Raw genomic sequence first — 17,860 nt, 5'->3', positions numbered from 1 at the left:
ATTCAAAAGTCGGTTTGCCTGATCAGGCCTTACCAACAAAAGACGGCACTGCCCTGTGTTTGACACAATTGGAAATAGTGAGTTTCCAGAAATTTGTGTATGTGTTTGGTGAGGCATATATTTTGGGATGCATTGATTTTAAAATTGATCACTGCCCTTCAAAACTTGTATCCTGATTTTCATTGTTTGAAGTGAATGATTCTTCAATCTTTACAAAAGTTCAGGCCAGAATTCCAGGTGACCTTTGAACAACATTCATCTTCATCCAGGTATTCGACAAAGTTCAGTCTGGTAAACTGGTGAGCAAGGTTAGGTCACATGGAATCCAGGGTGGAATTGGCTTGAAGATAGAGACAGAGAGTGGTGATAGAGGGTTGATTTTTTTCAGACTGGAGGTCTTGACCAATGGTGTGTTGTAATAATTGGCACTGGGTCCACTGCTTTTGTTTTGTCATTTATATACATGATTTGGATGTGAATATAGGAACAATGGCTAGTAAGTTTGCAAATGACACCAACATTGGAGGTATAGTGGGCAGCGACGAAGATTACCTCAGTACAATGGGATTTTGATCCCACTGGACCAAGGAGTGGCAGATCAAATTTAATTTGGATAAATGGGAGATGTTGATTTTGGTAAGGCAAATTAGGACAGGACTTTTACAGTTAATGGTAGAGTCCTGGGCAGAGTTGCTGAACAAAAAAACCTTGGGGTTAAGGTTCATAGTTCCTTGAAGATGGTTTCACAGGTAGACAGGGTGTTGACGAAGCTTGCCTTTATTGGTCAGTGCATTGAGTATAGGAGTTGAGATGTTGTATTGAGGCTGTATAGGACATTGGTTAGGCCATTTTTGAAATTCTGCATTGAATTCTGGTCTCCCTGCGATAGGAAAGGGTGCAGAGAGGATTTGCAAGGATGTTGCAAAGGTAGGCGGGTTTGAGCTACAGTGAGAGGCTATTTTCCTTGAAGCGTTGGAGGCTGAGGGGTGACCTTAGAGATTTATAAAATCATAACGGGCATGGATAGGGTGAAGAGCCAAGGTCATTTTCCCAGTGTGGGGAGGTCCAAAGCTAGAGGCCATAGGTTTAAGGTGAGAGGCAGAAAAATCAAAAGGGACCTAAAGGGGGCAATGTTTTCACTCAGTGGGTGGTACATGTTTGGAATGATCTGCAAGAGGAAGTGATGGAGGCTGGTCCAATTACAACATTTAAAAGGCATCTGGATGGGTACATGAATAGGAAGAGTTTGGAGGGATTTAGGCCAAATGTTGGCAGATGAGACTCGATAAATTTAGAATATCTGATTAGCATGGGTGAGTTGGACCGAAGGGTCTGTATCTGTGCTGTACATCTCTATGACTCATAGGGATTGTATGTGATGGTAAGGCTACAAGACAGCAAGCTGTGAGCTGAACAGATTGCAATCTCCTAGCAGAGTATTAGCGCATGACTACTGAGATAACCATTATATCTCCCCTAATCTCAGAGGCTGATCTATGTGTGCGTTAAAACCTTTGCTGCAGTTATTAATTAGATCAACACCTCATCAAGCTGTAAGTGAGGTTAAGGGTTTTTTTTTCAGGTTGGTGGCCTTACCTGTAAACAGTAGCATTCCACTGGGATCAATAATGGGACTGCACCTGTGTACAATATATGTAATGTCTTGAAGGAAGGAAGCATTTATACTGCAGCCAAGTTTATAGACAAGACCAAAATAGATGGAAAGGCAAGATGTGAAAGGGATACAAACAGTTTACAGAGATAAAAATCACACAACACCAGATTATAGTCCAACAGGTTTAATTGGAAGCACACTAGCTTTCGGAGCGACGCTCCTTCATCAGGTGATAGTGGAGGCCTCAATCCTAACAGCAGAAAGCTGCAACACAGGGGTTTGTGTGTGTGATGTCTTAAGTCTGTGTGTGTCTGACAGTCAGTCTTTCTTTCTCCCCTCGCCCCTCTCCCCTCGTCCTCGCCTCACCCCCCTCCCATCGCCTCTCCCTCTCCCCCCTCCCTCTCCCCCCTCCCTCTCCCCCCTCCCTCTCGCCCCTCCCTCTCGCCCCTCCCTCTCGCCCCTCCCTCTCGCCCCTCCCCCTCCTCGCCCCTCCCCCTCCTCGCCCCTCCCCCTCCTCGCCCCTCCCTCTCGCCCCTCCCTCTCACCCCTCACCCCTCGTCCCTCCCATTCTCCCCTCGTCCCTCCCATTCTCCCCTCGTCCCTCCCATTCTCCCCTCGTCCCTCCCATTCTCCCCTCGTCCCTCCCATTCTCCCCTCGTCCCTCCCATTCTCCCCTCGTCCCTCCCATTCTCCCCTCGTCCCTCCCATTCTCCCCTCGTCCCTCCCATTCTCCCCTCGTCCCTCCCATTCTCCCCTCGCCCCTCCCATTCTCCCCTCCCCCCCTCGCCCCTCCCCCCTCGCCCCTCCCCCCTCGCCCCTCCCCCCTCGCCCCTCCCCCCTCGCCCCTCCCCCTCTCGCCCCTCGCCCCTCTCGCCCCTCGCCCCTCTCGCCCCTCGCCCCTCTCGCCCCTCGCCCCTCTCTCTCGCCCCTCGCCCCTCCCTCTCGCCCCCCTCGCCCCTCCCTCTCGCCCCCCTCGCCCCCCCCCTCGCTCCCCTCGCCCCCCCCCTCGCTCCCCTCGCCCCCCCCCTCGCTCCCCTCGCCCCCCCCCTCGCTCCCCTCGCCCCCCCCCTCGCTCCCCTCGCCCCCCCCCTCGCTCCCCTCGCCCCCCCCCTCGCTCCCCTCGCCCCCCCCCTCGCTCCCCTCGCCCCCCCCCTCGCTCCCCTCGCCCCCCCCCTCGCTCCCCTCGCCCCCCCCCTCGCTCCCCTCGCCCCCCCCCTCGCTCCCCTCGCCCCCCCCCTCGCCCCTCGCCCCCCCCTCGCTCCCCTCGCTCCCCTCCCTCTCTCCCCTCGCTCCCTCCCTCTCCCTCGCTCCCCTCACCCCTTGCCCCCTCCCTCTCTCCTCTCTCCCCTCGGCCCCTCCCCCTCTCCCCTCGCCCCCTCCCCCTCTCCCCTCGCCCCCTCCCTCTCTCCCCTCCCTCTCTCTCTGTCTGTCTCACTCACTCACCCAGACACACACACTCCCACACGCAGGAAAGAAATTATTTTGTTGAATACAGTTCAGAGAAGGTTCACTAAGATGACGCCTGGTGTGGCAGGATTGTCTTAAGTCCAAAGACTAAACAAGTTAAGATTCTACTCATAGGAATTTAGAAGAATGATAGGTGATCTCATTGGAACATATCCGATTCTAAAGGGGCTTGATGGGGTAAATGCTGAGAGAACATTTCCCCTCATGGAGGGTCCAAGACCAGAGGACATAGCTTTAGAATTAAAGAGCACCAATTTAAGACTGACATTTTTAGATTAGATTCCCTACAGTGTGGAAACAGGCCCTTTGGCCCAACCAGTCCACACCGACCCTCCGAAAAGTAACCCACCCAGACCCATTTCCCTCTGACTAATGCACTTAACACTGCGGGCAATTTAGCATGGCCAATTCACCTGATCTGCACATCTTTAGATTGTGGGAGGAAACCGGAGCACCCAGAAGAAACCCACGCAGACACTGGGAGAGTGAGGAGGAATTTAATCTGTCAAGAGAGATGAGTGTTTGGAACTCCTTGCCAGAGTGAGCTGTGGGGATGGAGCCTTTGTGTATATTTAAGGCAGGAAAATGGCTGCAGAGATGGTCAGATCAGCCATGATCCTATTGAACAGAAGAGCAGTCTGGAGGGGCTGAATGGCTTACTGCTGTTCTTATTTCTTATGGCTTTATATTGGGTACATGGCAGTAGTATATTTGTAGGGAGAGAGAAATTGTCCTGATTCTTTCAAGGAAAGACTCTGTCTATGGAATCCCTACAGTGTGGATACAAACCATTCAGCCCAACAAATCCACACCAACTCATCCAATCCAGACTCTCCTCCCACCACCCTATCCCTGTAACCCTGCATTTCCCATGGCTAATCCCTCTAACCTACACACCTTTTGGATTGTGAGAGGAAACAGGAGCACCTGGAAGAAACCCACGCAGACAGAGAAAAATGTACAAACTGCATATAGACAGTCACCCGAGGCTGGAATTGAACCCAGGTCCTTGGTGCTGTGAGGTAACAATGCTAACCACTGAGCCACCATGCTGCATCCATGTAGTGATTTTATTTATACACAAGACACCTCTTCAGATTCCTGGCTACTAAAGATTATTGACACCATTCTGCGCTGTCTAATTGGAAATATTTAGTTGAATCTTTATGCAAGTACATTTGGGTGGAAGTGTCAAAATTAGTCCAAAATGAAAAAGCAGCATCATTTTCAGCTTGAGAGTTTTGAATAAAAATGAGATTGATTTGATCACTGGCAATGAATACAAGATGGTGCGTGGTTTGTCAGAGAAATTTCAGCAACTTGCTCCACACCTCCTCCTAGTGGTCAGACTGGAACAGCCTTGTCTGCTGACACAGCAACTTATAGGAAAGCTTAAGCAAGACTACATCAGAAGAAAGTTTGTTTGTGGATGGAAGGTGCGTGGCCTATACTCTAATTGCACTGTGTTACCTTGTGATAAAAAGCCCTGCAAGTAACCTTTAGTGAGAGTGTGATTCACTGAAATGTCACGTTTGTGACCACAAATCCAAAAATTACCTTTGTTTACCTTTGGTGATCGTAGAATAAACATCACAAAGTATAGTTCTTTTTTCATAAAAATGTTGTTCTCCTCCTTATCAATGCAATTTCTAGTGAATTCTCTTGATGAATACAAGATGGAAGTCTTGGACAAAATGGGTCCTTTTTTCAGCAATACTTTGTTTTGTTCTACCAAAGACTGATATATGTGCAAAAGCCTGTGGTGTTGTGATTGCTTTCTAGTTAGGTTGCCCCAAAGTCAAATGTTTTTAGGGCTTTGATAGAACACGCTGTCTTAAAAAAACGTTCATAATCCTTGCAAAACAACAAAAACAAACAATTGTTTCAGTGTTCAAAGCAATTGGTGGTGATGTTGGTGAGGCCTCATCTGGAATACTGGGTACAGGGTTGGTCTCCCTGCTATAGGAAGGCTATTATTAAGGTGGAGAGAATTCAGAAGAGATTTGCCAGGAATGGAGGGTTTGATTGATAAGGAGAGGCTGGATAGGCTGGGACACTTTTCACTGGAGCCCGAGGAGGTTGAAAGGTGTCCTTAACTGGAGGTTTATAAAATCATGAGGGGACAAAGATAAGGTGAATGGCAGGTGTCTTTTCACTAGGGTGGGGGATTTCAAGACTAGGGGGCATATACGTTAGATGAGATGAGAAAGATTTTAAAAAGACAAGAGGGGCAATTTTTTTGAGTGGTGTATGTGTGGAATGAACTTCCAGATGAAGTGGTTGATGCAGGTACAGTTACAATGTTTAAAAGACATTTAAACAAGCAATGAATAAAACATGTTTAGAGGAATATGAGCCAAGCACAAGCAAGTGGGACTAATTTAGTTTGGGATTATGGTTGGCATGGACTGGTTGGATCAAAGGGTCTGTTTCCGTGCTGTGTGTCTGTATTACTCAAAGCACATGTTCTATAAAAAGTCTGCAAGGAGAATGCTGTTTATTTGGTAGCTGTGTTTTCTGTGTCAGAATATCATGGGTCAATGTTTTATTTCAGGCCTTAAATAGATAATAAAAGTAGCTACATCAATGCAGGAATGTAACGCTGAGAGGTACTTGTTTCAATGAGACGTTAAATTGAAGCAGCATCGTCTTGTTCAGGTGGATGTAAAGGATCTGTGTTTGTCTGAGCTTAATTCTATTTGTAAAATTTCATTCACAAATTCACTACCTATGTAATGGTGACTTAAGGAAGTTAACTGGATATAAAATACATCTACAAGATATCTCAAAGTAACATGAGGCTTATCAAAAATTATTATAAAGAAAGAAGTAACTTATTAACTCTAACTTTTATGTAATTACCTTGCTACCAACATTACCAGAAACCCATTATCTGGTTATTTATCTTCTCATCTCTCCAACTATACTTTGCTATGATCCCAGCTGATGGTTATTACTGAACAAATCCGATCGCAGACTGAAATCTGGCCTTAACAATTGTGTGTTTTTTTATTTCACAAGACGCTCTTTCCCTGAAACGTATACACAGATTTGGTTTTAACAATAAAAGCGAATTTTATTACACAAAAGAAATGCAGCTAAAATTAGATTAAAATAAAGATAAATTTGCATAATCACTCTGGGAGGGCTTCCATCATTTGTGTTCTTTGACACATACTGATTTTAAAATTGTAGCCCCAGTAATACTGACAAGTTAGTGACTAAACCTTCTCGTGTTCACAAATCAAAACACACATGCCACTTGTTCAAAATCCAAAATGCATCATGAGTTGTTTATAGTTTACATGATGCAGAGGAAAAAGAAGCAGGTTTGAAGCCTTGACTTGGTAAATACCAGGAAACTCAATTCTCACTTTTTGTTGCAGTGAAGAGTTGTTGCAACTCAAGGACAAAATCATTACAAACACAATAAGCTTCAAACCTGTGACCTCAAGTGACCTCCAGAGGAACTACACCTGCTTTGGGCAAAACCGCAAAGGCCTGACCAGTGTACAAGTGACTTTAGCCTGGAAAGGTATTCAAACTTTATTCAAGCGTGCGAGGGATCTTAGCCCTCTACTGGATTTAGTCTGATTCATTGCCTGAAATATTTCTAGTGAAGTCTTCTTAGGCTCTTGCCACATGAGAAAAGATCATGGTTCAAGTTCCATTCCAAGGACATAAGCACATCTTTAAAATCATAGAATTCTTACAGTGCGGAAAGAGGTCATTTGGCCCATTGAGTCTGTGAGACCCTCCAAAGAGCATTCCAACCACTTATCCCTGTAACCTTGCAGTTCCCATGGTTAGTCTACCTAGCCTGCATGTCCCTAGACACTGTGGGCAATTTAGCACGACCAATCCACCTAATCTGCGCATCTTTAGACTGTGGGGGGCGGGGGGGGAAGAACCAGAGCACCTGGAGGAAACCCATGCAGACAGAGAACATTTACCTTAGGCTGGAATCGAACCCAGGTCCCTGGGACTCTGAGTGCTAACCACTGAGCCACCATATTGTCCACAGATCAGCAGGGATGGAGTGCCGCACTGTCATCTTTCAGGCAGAAAGCTAAACTGTCATCCTGTCTGCCCCCTCCGGTCGAGGTAAAAGGTCCCACAGCTCTCTGGCAGCACCCGGGGAGAGGAAACCGAGATAACATTTCCGTTTGAGGAATGATCAATCTAAACACAATGAGAAGCTTTGGGAGGATTGAGTGGAGGCTGGAGGACTGTGAGATAAAGGACAGAGTTTGAAGTTTGGAGGATTGATGAGAGATGAAGGTCCTAGACAATGAGATCTGATATGTGCAGCACCATTTGTAAAATTTATTCAGAGATCCGTTAAGAAGGTAGAAGGGAAAATGATGTTGTCTGTACCTGGTCTGGCTTACATGTGAGTCCAGGCACACAACAATATGGTTAACCCTTAACTGCCCCCTGGACCATTAGGGAAAGGCAATAATTTTTTACTGAGAGAGCCAAGACCGCATAGTGAATGAATAAAAGCTTGGACTAATCTTTTTACTGCTTTTGGCATTAGGTTTAGTTGAATTGTATGAGTTTCAAAGATATTTTGGATGTTCTGGGGATATTAAAGGTGCTATGTTTGTAGTTTTGTTTTCCTTCTAACAAGATTTTTCTTCCATCGTTTTTCACCTGCTCCCAGCTCCTAGTTATACAATTGAACTTGGATGCGCCTTTGGAGTTGCACTATCGATCCTGGTCGCTTCCATCATTGTCTACCACTTCTGGTGGATTGAGATCGTGTTGCTCTACCGACTGTACTTTGGCGCCGACGAGACGGTGGGAGGTGAGGGAAGCCGGCGGTAGGAGAATTGTTGAGCTGTGTGTGTGGCATGGTGAACCCGTGAGTCGAGCTCAGAATTCTCATAGTGAATTCAGGAAACTGGGGAGTGTGCAAGCTTTATTCCCACTGACATCCAACACTCTCCCCAAAAGTGATGGCTGTTCAGCTGACATTTGGCAGACCAAAGTGACCCAGAGCCTGTCCCCGAGTGTGGGTACTTTAACCAGTATGTTCGCTCTTTCCTCATCCTAGTATAGGGCTGTTAATGTCCATCATGTTCCCTGCTGTCTAACCTCTGTGCAGTAATAAGGGCAAAATACTGTGGATGCTGGAAACCTGAAACAAACCCACAGTGTTGGAGGAACTCAGCAGGTCTGGCAGTATCTATGGAGAGAGAAATAGAGTTAATGTTTCGAGTCTGGAATGACTCCTCTTCAGAACTGTATGGGCTGCTGTATTTTAGATTAGAGTGGTGCTGGAAAAGTACAGCAGGTCAGGCAGCATCCGAGGAGCAGGAAAATCGACATATTGAGCAAAAGCCCTTCATCAGGAATAGAGGCAGGGAGCCTCCAGGGTGGAGAGATAAAGGGGGGGTGGGGGGAAGGTAGCAAAGAGTACAATAGGTGAATGGGGGTGGGGATGGAGATGGAGGTGATCGGTCGGAGGGGAGGGAGGAGCGGATAGATGGGAAGGGAGATTGACAGGTAGGACAGTGCTGAGCTGGCAGGTTGGAACTGGGGTGAGGCAGAGGGAGGGGAAATGAGGAAACTGTTGAAGTCCACATTGATGCCCTGGGGTTGAAGTGTTCTGAGGTGGAAGTTGAGGCGTTCTTCCTCCAGGCATCTGGTGGTGAGGGAGCGGCGGTGAAGGAGGCCCAGGACCTCCATGTCCTTGGCGGAACAGGAGGGGGAGTTGAAATGTTGGGCCACAGGGCAGTGTGGTTGATTGATGCGGGTGTCCCGGAGATGTTTCCTAAAGCGCTCTGCTAGGAGGCGCCCAGTCTCCCCAATGTAGAGGAGACCGCATCGGGAGCAACGGATACAATAAATGATATTGGTGGATGTGCAGGTGAAACTTTGGATGTGGAAGACTGCTTTTGGGGCCTTGGATGGAGGTGAGGGAGGAGGTGTGGGCGCAGGGGACAGTTCCTGCGGTGGCAGGGGAAGGTGCCAGGATGGGAGGGTGGGTTTTTGGGGGGCGTGGACCTGACCAGGTAGTCACAGAGGGAACGGGCTTTGCGGGACGCGGAAAGGGATGGGGAGGGAAATATATCCCTGGTGGTGGGGTCCATTTGGAGGTGGTAGAAATGTCGGTGGATGATTTAGTTTATGTGAAGGTTGGTAGGGTGGAAGGTGAGCACCAGGGGCGTTCTGTCCTTGTTACGGTTGGAGGGGTGGGGTCTGAGGGCGGAGGTGCAGGATGTGGATGAGATGCGTTGGAGGGCATCTTCAACCACATGGGAAGGGAAATTGCGATCTCTAAAGAAGGAGGCCATCTGGTATGTTCTGTGGTGGAACTGGTCCTCTTGGGAGCAGATATGGCGGAGGTGGAGGAATTGGGAATATGGGATGCCATTTTTGCAGGAGATAGGTGGGAAGAGGTGTAATCCAGGTAGCTGTGGGAGTCGGTGGGTTTGTAAAAAATGTCGATGTCAAGTCGGTCGTCACTAATGGAGATGGAGAGGTCCAGGAAGGGGAGGGAGGTGTAAGAGATGGTCCAGGTGAATTTAAGGTCAGGGTGGAATGTGTTGAAGTTGATGAACTGCTCAACCTCCTCGCGGGAGCACGAGGTGACTCCAATGCAGTCATCAATGTAGCAGAGGAAGAGGTGGGGAGTGGTGCCGGTGTAATTATGGAAGATGGACTGTTCTATGTAGCCAACAAAGAGACAGGCATAGCTGGGGCCCATACGTGTGCCCATGGCTACCCCTTTGATCTGGAGGAAGTGGGAGGATTCAAAGGAGAAATTGTTGAGGGTGAGGACGAGTTCAGTCAAACGAATGAGTGTGTCAGTGGAAGGGTACTGTTGGGAATGTCGGGAGAGCGGGAGAGGAAGAAACGGAAGGCTTGGACGCCCTGGTCATAGCAGATGGAGGTGTAGAGGAATTGGATATCCATGGTGAAGATGAGGTGTTGGGGACCAGGGAAATGAAAATCTTGGAGGAGGTGGAGGGCGTGGGTGGTGTGTTGAACATATGTGGGGAGTTCCTAGACTTGGGGGGGGGGGGGGTGGATAGGACAGTAGTGAGGTTGGTTGAGATGAGTTTGGTGGGGCAGGAGCAGGCTTAGACAATGGGTTGGCCAAGGTGGTCAGGCTTGTGGATCTTGGGAAGGAGGTAGAATCGGAAGATGCGGGGTTCCCAGACTGAGGTTGGAAGCTGTGGATGGGAGATCTCCTGAGGTGATGAGGTTCTGTATGGTCTGGGAGATGATGGTTTGATGATGGGGGGGTGGGGTCATGATTGAGGGGGCGGTAGGAGGTGGTGTCTTAGAGTTGATGTCTGGCTTCAGCGGTGTAGAGGTGAGTGCGCCAAACTACCACTGCACCTCATTGTCCACTGGTTTGATGGTGAGGTCGGGATTGGAGCAGAGGGATTGGAGGGATGCACATTGTGAGGGTGCGAGATTGGAGAAGGGAAGGGGGTAGACAGGTTGAGGCGGCAATTGGTAATGAAGAAATCGAGGGCAGGTCATAGGCCAGCGCGGGGTGTCCAGGTGGATGGGGTGTGTTGGAGGCGAGTAAGGGGTCCTCAGAAGATGGGCGGGAGTCCTGATTGTGAAAGTAAAATTGGAGGCGGCGGAAGAAGTGTTCGATGTCACGGTGTGGAGGGATTGGATATCCATGGTGAAGATGAGGCATTGGGGGCCAGAGAAACGGAAGTCTTGGAGGAGGTGGAGGGCACAGGTGGTGTCTCGAATGTATGTGGGGAGTTCCTGGATTGGGGGGGATAGGGCAGTCCCTCATCACGATGTTGATTTTCCTGCTCCTTGGATGCTGCCTGACCTGCTGTGCTTTTCCAGCACCACTCTAATCTCGACTCTGGTTTCCAGCATCTGCAGTCCTCCCTTTTGCCTGGGCTGCTGTATTCCCTCCGTTAACCTTTTACAATATTAAAACCTCAGGGGGTCCTTGTTCTTCGATCTCCTCGGGATTAATGCTCCGTGGCTGTGGCTGTGGATTACTAGATTCAGTGACCCACCCAGTCTGTTGTTTATACACTGTGCATGTAACTGACTGGGAGATGGAAGTGAGGCTGTCACAAGACATTCACATTGAAGTGTTTCTCTCTGCCTCTTTTCTCTTGTGCTATTCCAGACGGGAAGGAGTTCGATGTCTACATGTCATACGCGAGGAATTCCAAAGAGGAGGAATTTGTCCTCACCACACTGCAATCCGTTTTGGAAAACGAATACGGATACAAAATCTGCATCTATGACCGGGATAGTTTACCCGGTGGGAGTATGTATAGAATCTTTCGATGTCACCTGGTATTTTTACCGGAGCTCCTATACTCCTCTAGCCTTTTCCCTCTATTCTCCACATCTCAAAGGTGACTAGAATTAGAGTTGTACAGCACAGAAACAGACCTTTCAGTCCAACTCGTCCATGCCGACCAGATATCTCAAACTGATCTACTCCTGTATGCCAGCATTTGGCCCATATCCCTCTAAGCCCTTCCTATGCATATACCCATCCAGATGCCTTTTAAATGCTGTGTTTGTACCAGCCTCTACTATTTTCTCTATCGGCTTGTTCCATACATACACCACCCTCTGCATGACAGTTGCCCCTTAGGTCCCTTTTAAATCTTTTCCCTCTCACCTTAAACCTGTGCCCTCTAGTTTTCCACTCCCTGACTTGAGGAAAAATGTCCTGGTTACTCACCCAATCTATGCCCCTCATGATTTTATAAACTTCTATAAGGTCACCCCTCAGCCCCTGATGCTCCAGGGAAAATAGCCCCAGCATATTCAGCCTGTGGTCTATCGCTCAAAAACTTCAAACCCAGCAACATCTTCGAAAATCCTTTCTGCACCCTTTCAAGTTAGTAACATCTTTACTACCGCAGGGAGACCAGAATTGCATGCAGTATTCCAAAAGTGGTCTAACCAATATCCTATACAGCCACTAGCTGACCTTCCAACTCCTTTACTCAATACACTGACCAATAAAGGCAAGCGTACCAAACATGTTGACTTCTGCCCAGAAAACTCCAGTGGTTGTGACTGGCAGCTTCTAGTCATGATACAAAGAGGCCTGTTGAATGTCTGTTCCATTTCCCTAACCACTCAATGTGTTGCCATCTAAACCATTCACACACTTCCAGAAAACACAGAATTGTTCCCTTGTCTGTGCTGTTTTACTCATGTGGGCTGCAACTATATCAGTTCAGGGTAAACATCAGCTTCCAACATTAACCTGGTAAACATTCAGCTGGTAAATGATGGAACGGTCGCAGTTCTGAGGAAAGGCCACTGGATCCGAAACGTTAACTCTGTTTTCTCTTCACAGACACTGCCAGAGCTGCTGAGCTTTTCCAGCAACTTCTGATGATAAGCCCAATTGTATGTGAGTCAGTCTGTATCAATTTTGATACAGGAAACAGTTCCTAGACGGGTATCTTTGGTCAGCAAAGAAAAATGAGTTCATTTCGTATAAAGCTTACTCCAACAAATAAGCAAAGATCTGAAATGAAAGCAGAAATTGCTAGAGAAACTCAGCAAGTCTGGCAGCGTCTGTGGGAAGAAAGCAGATTAGTTCTGATAAAAGAGCCACTGGATTCAAAACAATAACTCTGCTTTCTTCCCAGAGATGCTGCCAGACCTGCTGAGTTTTGCCTGCAATTTCTGTTTTTGTTTCAGATCTCTGGCATCTTTAGTTGTGTTTTTTTTTCAGATTAGATTCCCTACAGTGTGGAAACAGGCCCTTCAGCCCAACCAGTCCACACTCACCCTCCGAAGAGTAACCCACCCAGACCCATTTCCCTCTGACTAATGCACCTAACACTGCGGGCAATTTAGCCAGACCAATTCGCCTGAGCTGATCTTTGGATTGTGGGAGGAAACCGGAGCGCACTCACGCAGACACAGGGAAAATGTGCAAACTCCACACACGCAGTCACCCAAGGCTGGAATCGAACCTGGGACCCTGGTGCAGTGAGGCAGCAGTGCTAACCACCACCCCATTATTTTATTGTTTAACAATGCAGAGATTATCATCAAAAAGGTTTAAATTGTACAAAGGTAGGTATGACTTACATTCCATTTGACACTTGGCATTTCTAACATTGTCAGAGTTTGGTATGTTAGAATGTATGTTGGTAGACAGCGAGTGCCTTTTCCCTCAAATGGCTAGCATGAGGAGACATAGCTTTAAATTAAGGGGGTAATAGATATGGGACAGATGTCAGAGGTAGCTTCTTTACTCCGAGAGTAGTAGGGGTGCTCAATGCACTGCCTGCAACAGTGGTAGACTCGCCCAACTTGAAGGGCATTTAAATGGTCATTGGATAGACATATGGATGAGAATGGAATAGTGTAGGTTAGATGGGCTTCAGATTGGTTTCACAGGTTGACGCAACATCGAGGGCTGAAGGGCCTGTACTGTACTGTTCAATGTTTTACTTCAAGGGTGGATATAAAGTTGGCGGAGTGATAGGAAACAGAGAGTGATTGATATGATACAGGCTGGAGACTTGTGGAGGAGTTTTTGGGACTCATGTTTTTCTTAATGTATACATGATCAAGATCTTGGTGTGCAGAGAATGATTTCAAAGATTACAGATGACACAGAACTTAGAATTGTAAACTGTCAGTTGGGCTGTTTGGATCTCCAGCAGGTCATTGGAAAGGTTCATTGCAGATGAATGTGAGGTGACGCACTTTAGTTGGAAGAACATTATGAAGGAGTGGAGGGAGTTGGGTGTTTATGGGCACAGATCATTGAAGATGACAGAGCAGTAAGTAAACCATGCAGTGTACTCACCTGGGTAGTGCAGTGAAGGTAGGGAAAGAGGGAGGGGATTAAATCAAAATGGAGTTGGTTCAGTTAGTATCATCCGCTCTTAAATCAGGCCCTCCTGGCACACGGGAAAATAGGATTGAACATAGGCTGCTCAGTCCCTCTAGGCCATTCCACCACTCTCCTCAAACTTTCCTATTTTCCTTTTACATTACGGAGACCAGAACCATGCAGAGAGTTCAAGGTGATTTAGCATAAGTTACCGATAACTCTATCATAACGTTGAAACACCGGGCCAAATGCTAGAAAGTAGGATAAGTGTAGATAGCTTGGCACAGATTCTGTGGGCCAAGGAGCATAGTGTTGATCTGTTGTGAATGTTGACTATTATTCTTCATTTCTTTCTCCTGACAATGCCTTTTGCTTTGTATTTTAGTCATTACAGATGAGACATTGGCTTGTATTTGGAAAAGCAGGAGGCTGTTGGTGGTATTGAGCCCGAATTACCTAGTGAACGGGACACAGGCTCTTTTAGAGTTGAAGGCTGGCACTGAACGCATGGCCAGCACTGGGCAGATCCGAGTTATACTGGTGGAGTTCAGCCCAGTGAAGAAAGTCCACCATGTGCCAGAGCTGAGGAGGCTGAAGGCGGTGACGGCAACCATCAAGTGGGAAGGGGAGAAGTCCCAAGATCCCAGGAGCCGATTCTGGAAGCAGCTCCGGGTCGCCCTTCCTACAAAAAGCAAAACACAGAGGTCCGAGAGAGAGAGCAGGAGGTTAGTGTCTGACAATTGTGACTCACTCCTACAAGATGGAAAATTGCCCAGATATTCTGTTTCTGAGAACTGATGATTGCAATTGCCAACAGATGTCTTCATGATTAAAGAGCAAACTATGACTTAACAGTTGTTGAATACTCTACAAAGGAAGAAGTCATATCCTCAATATGTTGAATATTAACTTAATATTTAACAATAAAATTCTTCCTGTTGACCATGCTCCTTTTCAGAGATTCTGAAAAGGTACAAATCAGGGGAGCAGTAAAAGGACTCAAGTTGCAGATCAAATCTTCAAACTGTCATCATACCCTTTGTGATGTACAACGTATTGGTGGCAGTGGAGTGAGGAGGTGGAAATGTCCAGTGCATATTTCATTCCAATCTTCTCCTGTCTCAGTGAAACTGTGTCTTACCAATCACTGCCAAGACAACTGCCCCTTTGCAGCATTATCGAAGAAGTTTAACTTCTAAAGGGCATTTGGTCTCATGCTCCCTGAATTTTCAATTCTATGTCCTCACTTCACAACCTTCGCCAGTCTCTAGGTAGACCAGTAACCCTGCTGGCATTTGTTTTCTGTCCAATCACAGGTGGCTGGTAGAAATTCAACGAGCCAGTTTGATTTCAGAACTATGCCTCTTCACATTGACTATTAAATTAATTCAATTCAGGAACCATCTCAGACGGAAATGACCTTCACATTCCACCAAAATGTGGCTATCATGAGTGTTCTTCCCTTTACCTGACTTGACAGCGTGGAGCTCTAGTGCAGACTTGAGGGATGCATCAGAGAAACCCTCCCCTTCTTGCGTTCCAGTTGATGTTCCTGATCTATCTGCTGTGGCTTCCAGGCCAGTTCAGGCATGACCTGAAGAACAGCAAAAGAACAAAGGCAGAGGGATGCAAATGATGCTTTCCCATCATGAGCCATTGACCTGTTTCCCCCGTAATTGTCCCTCAGTTTGTGTGTGTCTGTCTCTGTGGACAATTCACTGTATTTTGGTATTGGCTGCTGAAAGAGGTCAGAATCAATATGTGCCGTTTCTTCATGGATGCCGAGAAGGACGAATGGCAATAGTTGGATTCGTTAATCAAAGGTCAGTTATGGTTATATTCCTGAATCTCTAACTTGACACATGGAGTGGACAAAGTCAGAAGTCACATGACAACAGGTTATTGTCCAAACAACAGGTTTATTTGAAATCACAAACTTCTGACTTCAATACATCACAGTGTAATTATTTTTTTTAAATGGTTGGAGATTCAGAATTTCTGACTGAATTGCCAGTCCACTGAAGATTTTTAACATTTTCTAATATCAAGCAGCTTCTATGAGTTCTAAAGTTCAAGAAGTGGTCTTCATCACCTTGGTTGGGGGTGGGTGAGACTATATCTGGGAAATGTGTATTAGAGGCAGCTGAGCCAATTGCTTCAAATCGAAATGGTGGAACAGACATTAAACTTCTTGACGACTTTAAATGAGCCGCAAAGTAAGAATCTTTCCACTTTATGGCAGAAAACCGGTGACGGTGTTGAAGGAACCCAAAAAAAAAACAAAGAGTAGTGGCTGGTTGAATTGGCAGCTTTCTTGGGGAACTGCTAGAGATCAAACTGATGGCTTTACATTGATTGAATAATCAAAAAGACAGGTGAACACATTGTCTGCCAGAAATAGGCAAAATCTAATCTGCTGGTGGGACTAAGTAGGGCTACTTTATCATTGAGCTGCTCAAGATCAAATTCAAATTATTGATGAATAAGATTAATATTTACAGTAGTAACTGGGACAGGGTGGCATACAGTCAAGATAGAGGAGTACAGTTGCTATAGTCTCACTCCTGTTTGGGTCACAGTATGAAGTAAAAATACTTTTCCGTATTATAAAAATGGACAATTAAAATGATTAGTTGGCAGATAAGATATTTATTAAAAAGACACAATTGGTTATACTACCAAAGCCAATGTTATGGAGAGATGACTGGTGGTGGTTTAACCTGAGGGTCGTCATGCCTCAAGTGAGAGAAGAGATTGGAGTGGAGAGTCTTTCATAGTAACCTCAGCTATTACAGGAATTGAACCCATGCCTTTGCATCACTCTGCATCATAAACAGCCACCTGAGCTAACCGATTTCCCCCACAGCTATTCAATAAAGGTGCAATAATCGATTACCATACTGAGTCAGTAATGTAGAAGTACGTATCCCTTTAAATATCCCCAAAATACAAACTCTTCATGAAAGGAAGGAAAACAAAGATGCCTTTCTCTGCAGAGATTGACTGCTGGAAAGAAAAGTGATTTGGCCCATGGATTATTCTTGAAAGAGAATAGATAAAACGTAGTGTCACAAAATCTATTGCTGTGCTGTTCTTGTTGTTGCAGCCAAGTCATTAATCATATACACAGCTATCTCTGCAGTCCCTCAGATAAAGCCTGCTCAGAAAATACTGAATGGAAAAATCCTTCCAATTACTCTTTCTGAACAGCAAATAGGTCTCACCCTGAACTCAACGGGAAGTTTTACTTTTCAGAAATGGGAACAATCAGCAAGCAGTCCTTCCTCACTGTCTTCGCTATCCCAGGTCATTCCAACACCAAGGCCCTCTGCATCCAGTCACTGTTCAAACAGCAGCAACAGCAAGGTTTATAGGAAAGCGAGCTATTCTCATCAGCCATGTGAACTTGAGGAAGCCTTGTTTTTACAAACAAATCTAATGTTCACAGTGAACTTTCCATAACCTCTTTTAAAAATGCCACAAAAATGGTTTCACTCTGCGTATTGTCACAAAACTTAATGAATTCATTTTTACTCAATCCTTCACAAAATTAAATACTGCGCGAAATATTAAACAAGGAGCAGCCTGATAATGTGGGTTATTATTTTACTTGTTATAAGATGTGATGTTGAATTTGAGACTTGCTGTAAATATTTCACTACTTGTTCACTTCACAATTGTAAAATAAACCAATTAATTGATTTTTACGTTTCACCACAGAGCATTAATAAACTATCGGCGAATTGGCTAACACTGTGTAAGCTTAGTGTTAATTTAAGCAATAAAATTATCAGGACCGAGTGAGAATGGCAGAGTTCCTTCCTGAAAGGACATTAATGAACCAGATGAGTTTTGTGATAGTTGACAGTAGTTATTGCTGAGATGAGATTTATATTCCATGTTTATGCATCAAACTTGAACATCTCCAGCTGTTGGTGTTATTTGAACTGACATCCCAA

General features: G+C 46.1%; 1 protein-coding gene across 4 annotated transcripts in view; it reads left to right on the top strand.

Moving 5' to 3' along the window:
• LOC140478772 (interleukin-1 receptor accessory protein-like) overlaps positions 1–17,652 on the top strand; it is a 47,740-nt gene extending 30,088 nt beyond the window's left edge. For all 4 annotated transcript variants that reach the window (XM_072572131.1, XM_072572129.1, XM_072572130.1 and 1 more), the window contains 4 exons: positions 6,469–6,617; positions 7,749–7,892; positions 11,205–11,348; positions 14,287–17,652. In XM_072572131.1, coding sequence (XP_072428232.1) covers positions 6,469–6,617; positions 7,749–7,892; positions 11,205–11,348; positions 14,287–14,699 — 850 coding nt within the window. In that variant the 3' untranslated portion in view covers positions 14,700–17,652. The remainder of the gene's footprint in view (positions 1–6,468; positions 6,618–7,748; positions 7,893–11,204; positions 11,349–14,286) is intronic.
• The last annotated feature ends 208 nt before the right edge of the window (positions 17,653–17,860 follow it).

Source organism: Chiloscyllium punctatum, chromosome 6 (assembly GCF_047496795.1).
Source record: "Chiloscyllium punctatum isolate Juve2018m chromosome 6, sChiPun1.3, whole genome shotgun sequence".
Lineage (NCBI taxonomy): Eukaryota > Metazoa > Chordata > Chondrichthyes > Orectolobiformes > Hemiscylliidae > Chiloscyllium > Chiloscyllium punctatum.
Note: the sequence above shows the minus strand (reverse complement) of the source record. Positions and strands in the feature narration are given on the sequence as shown.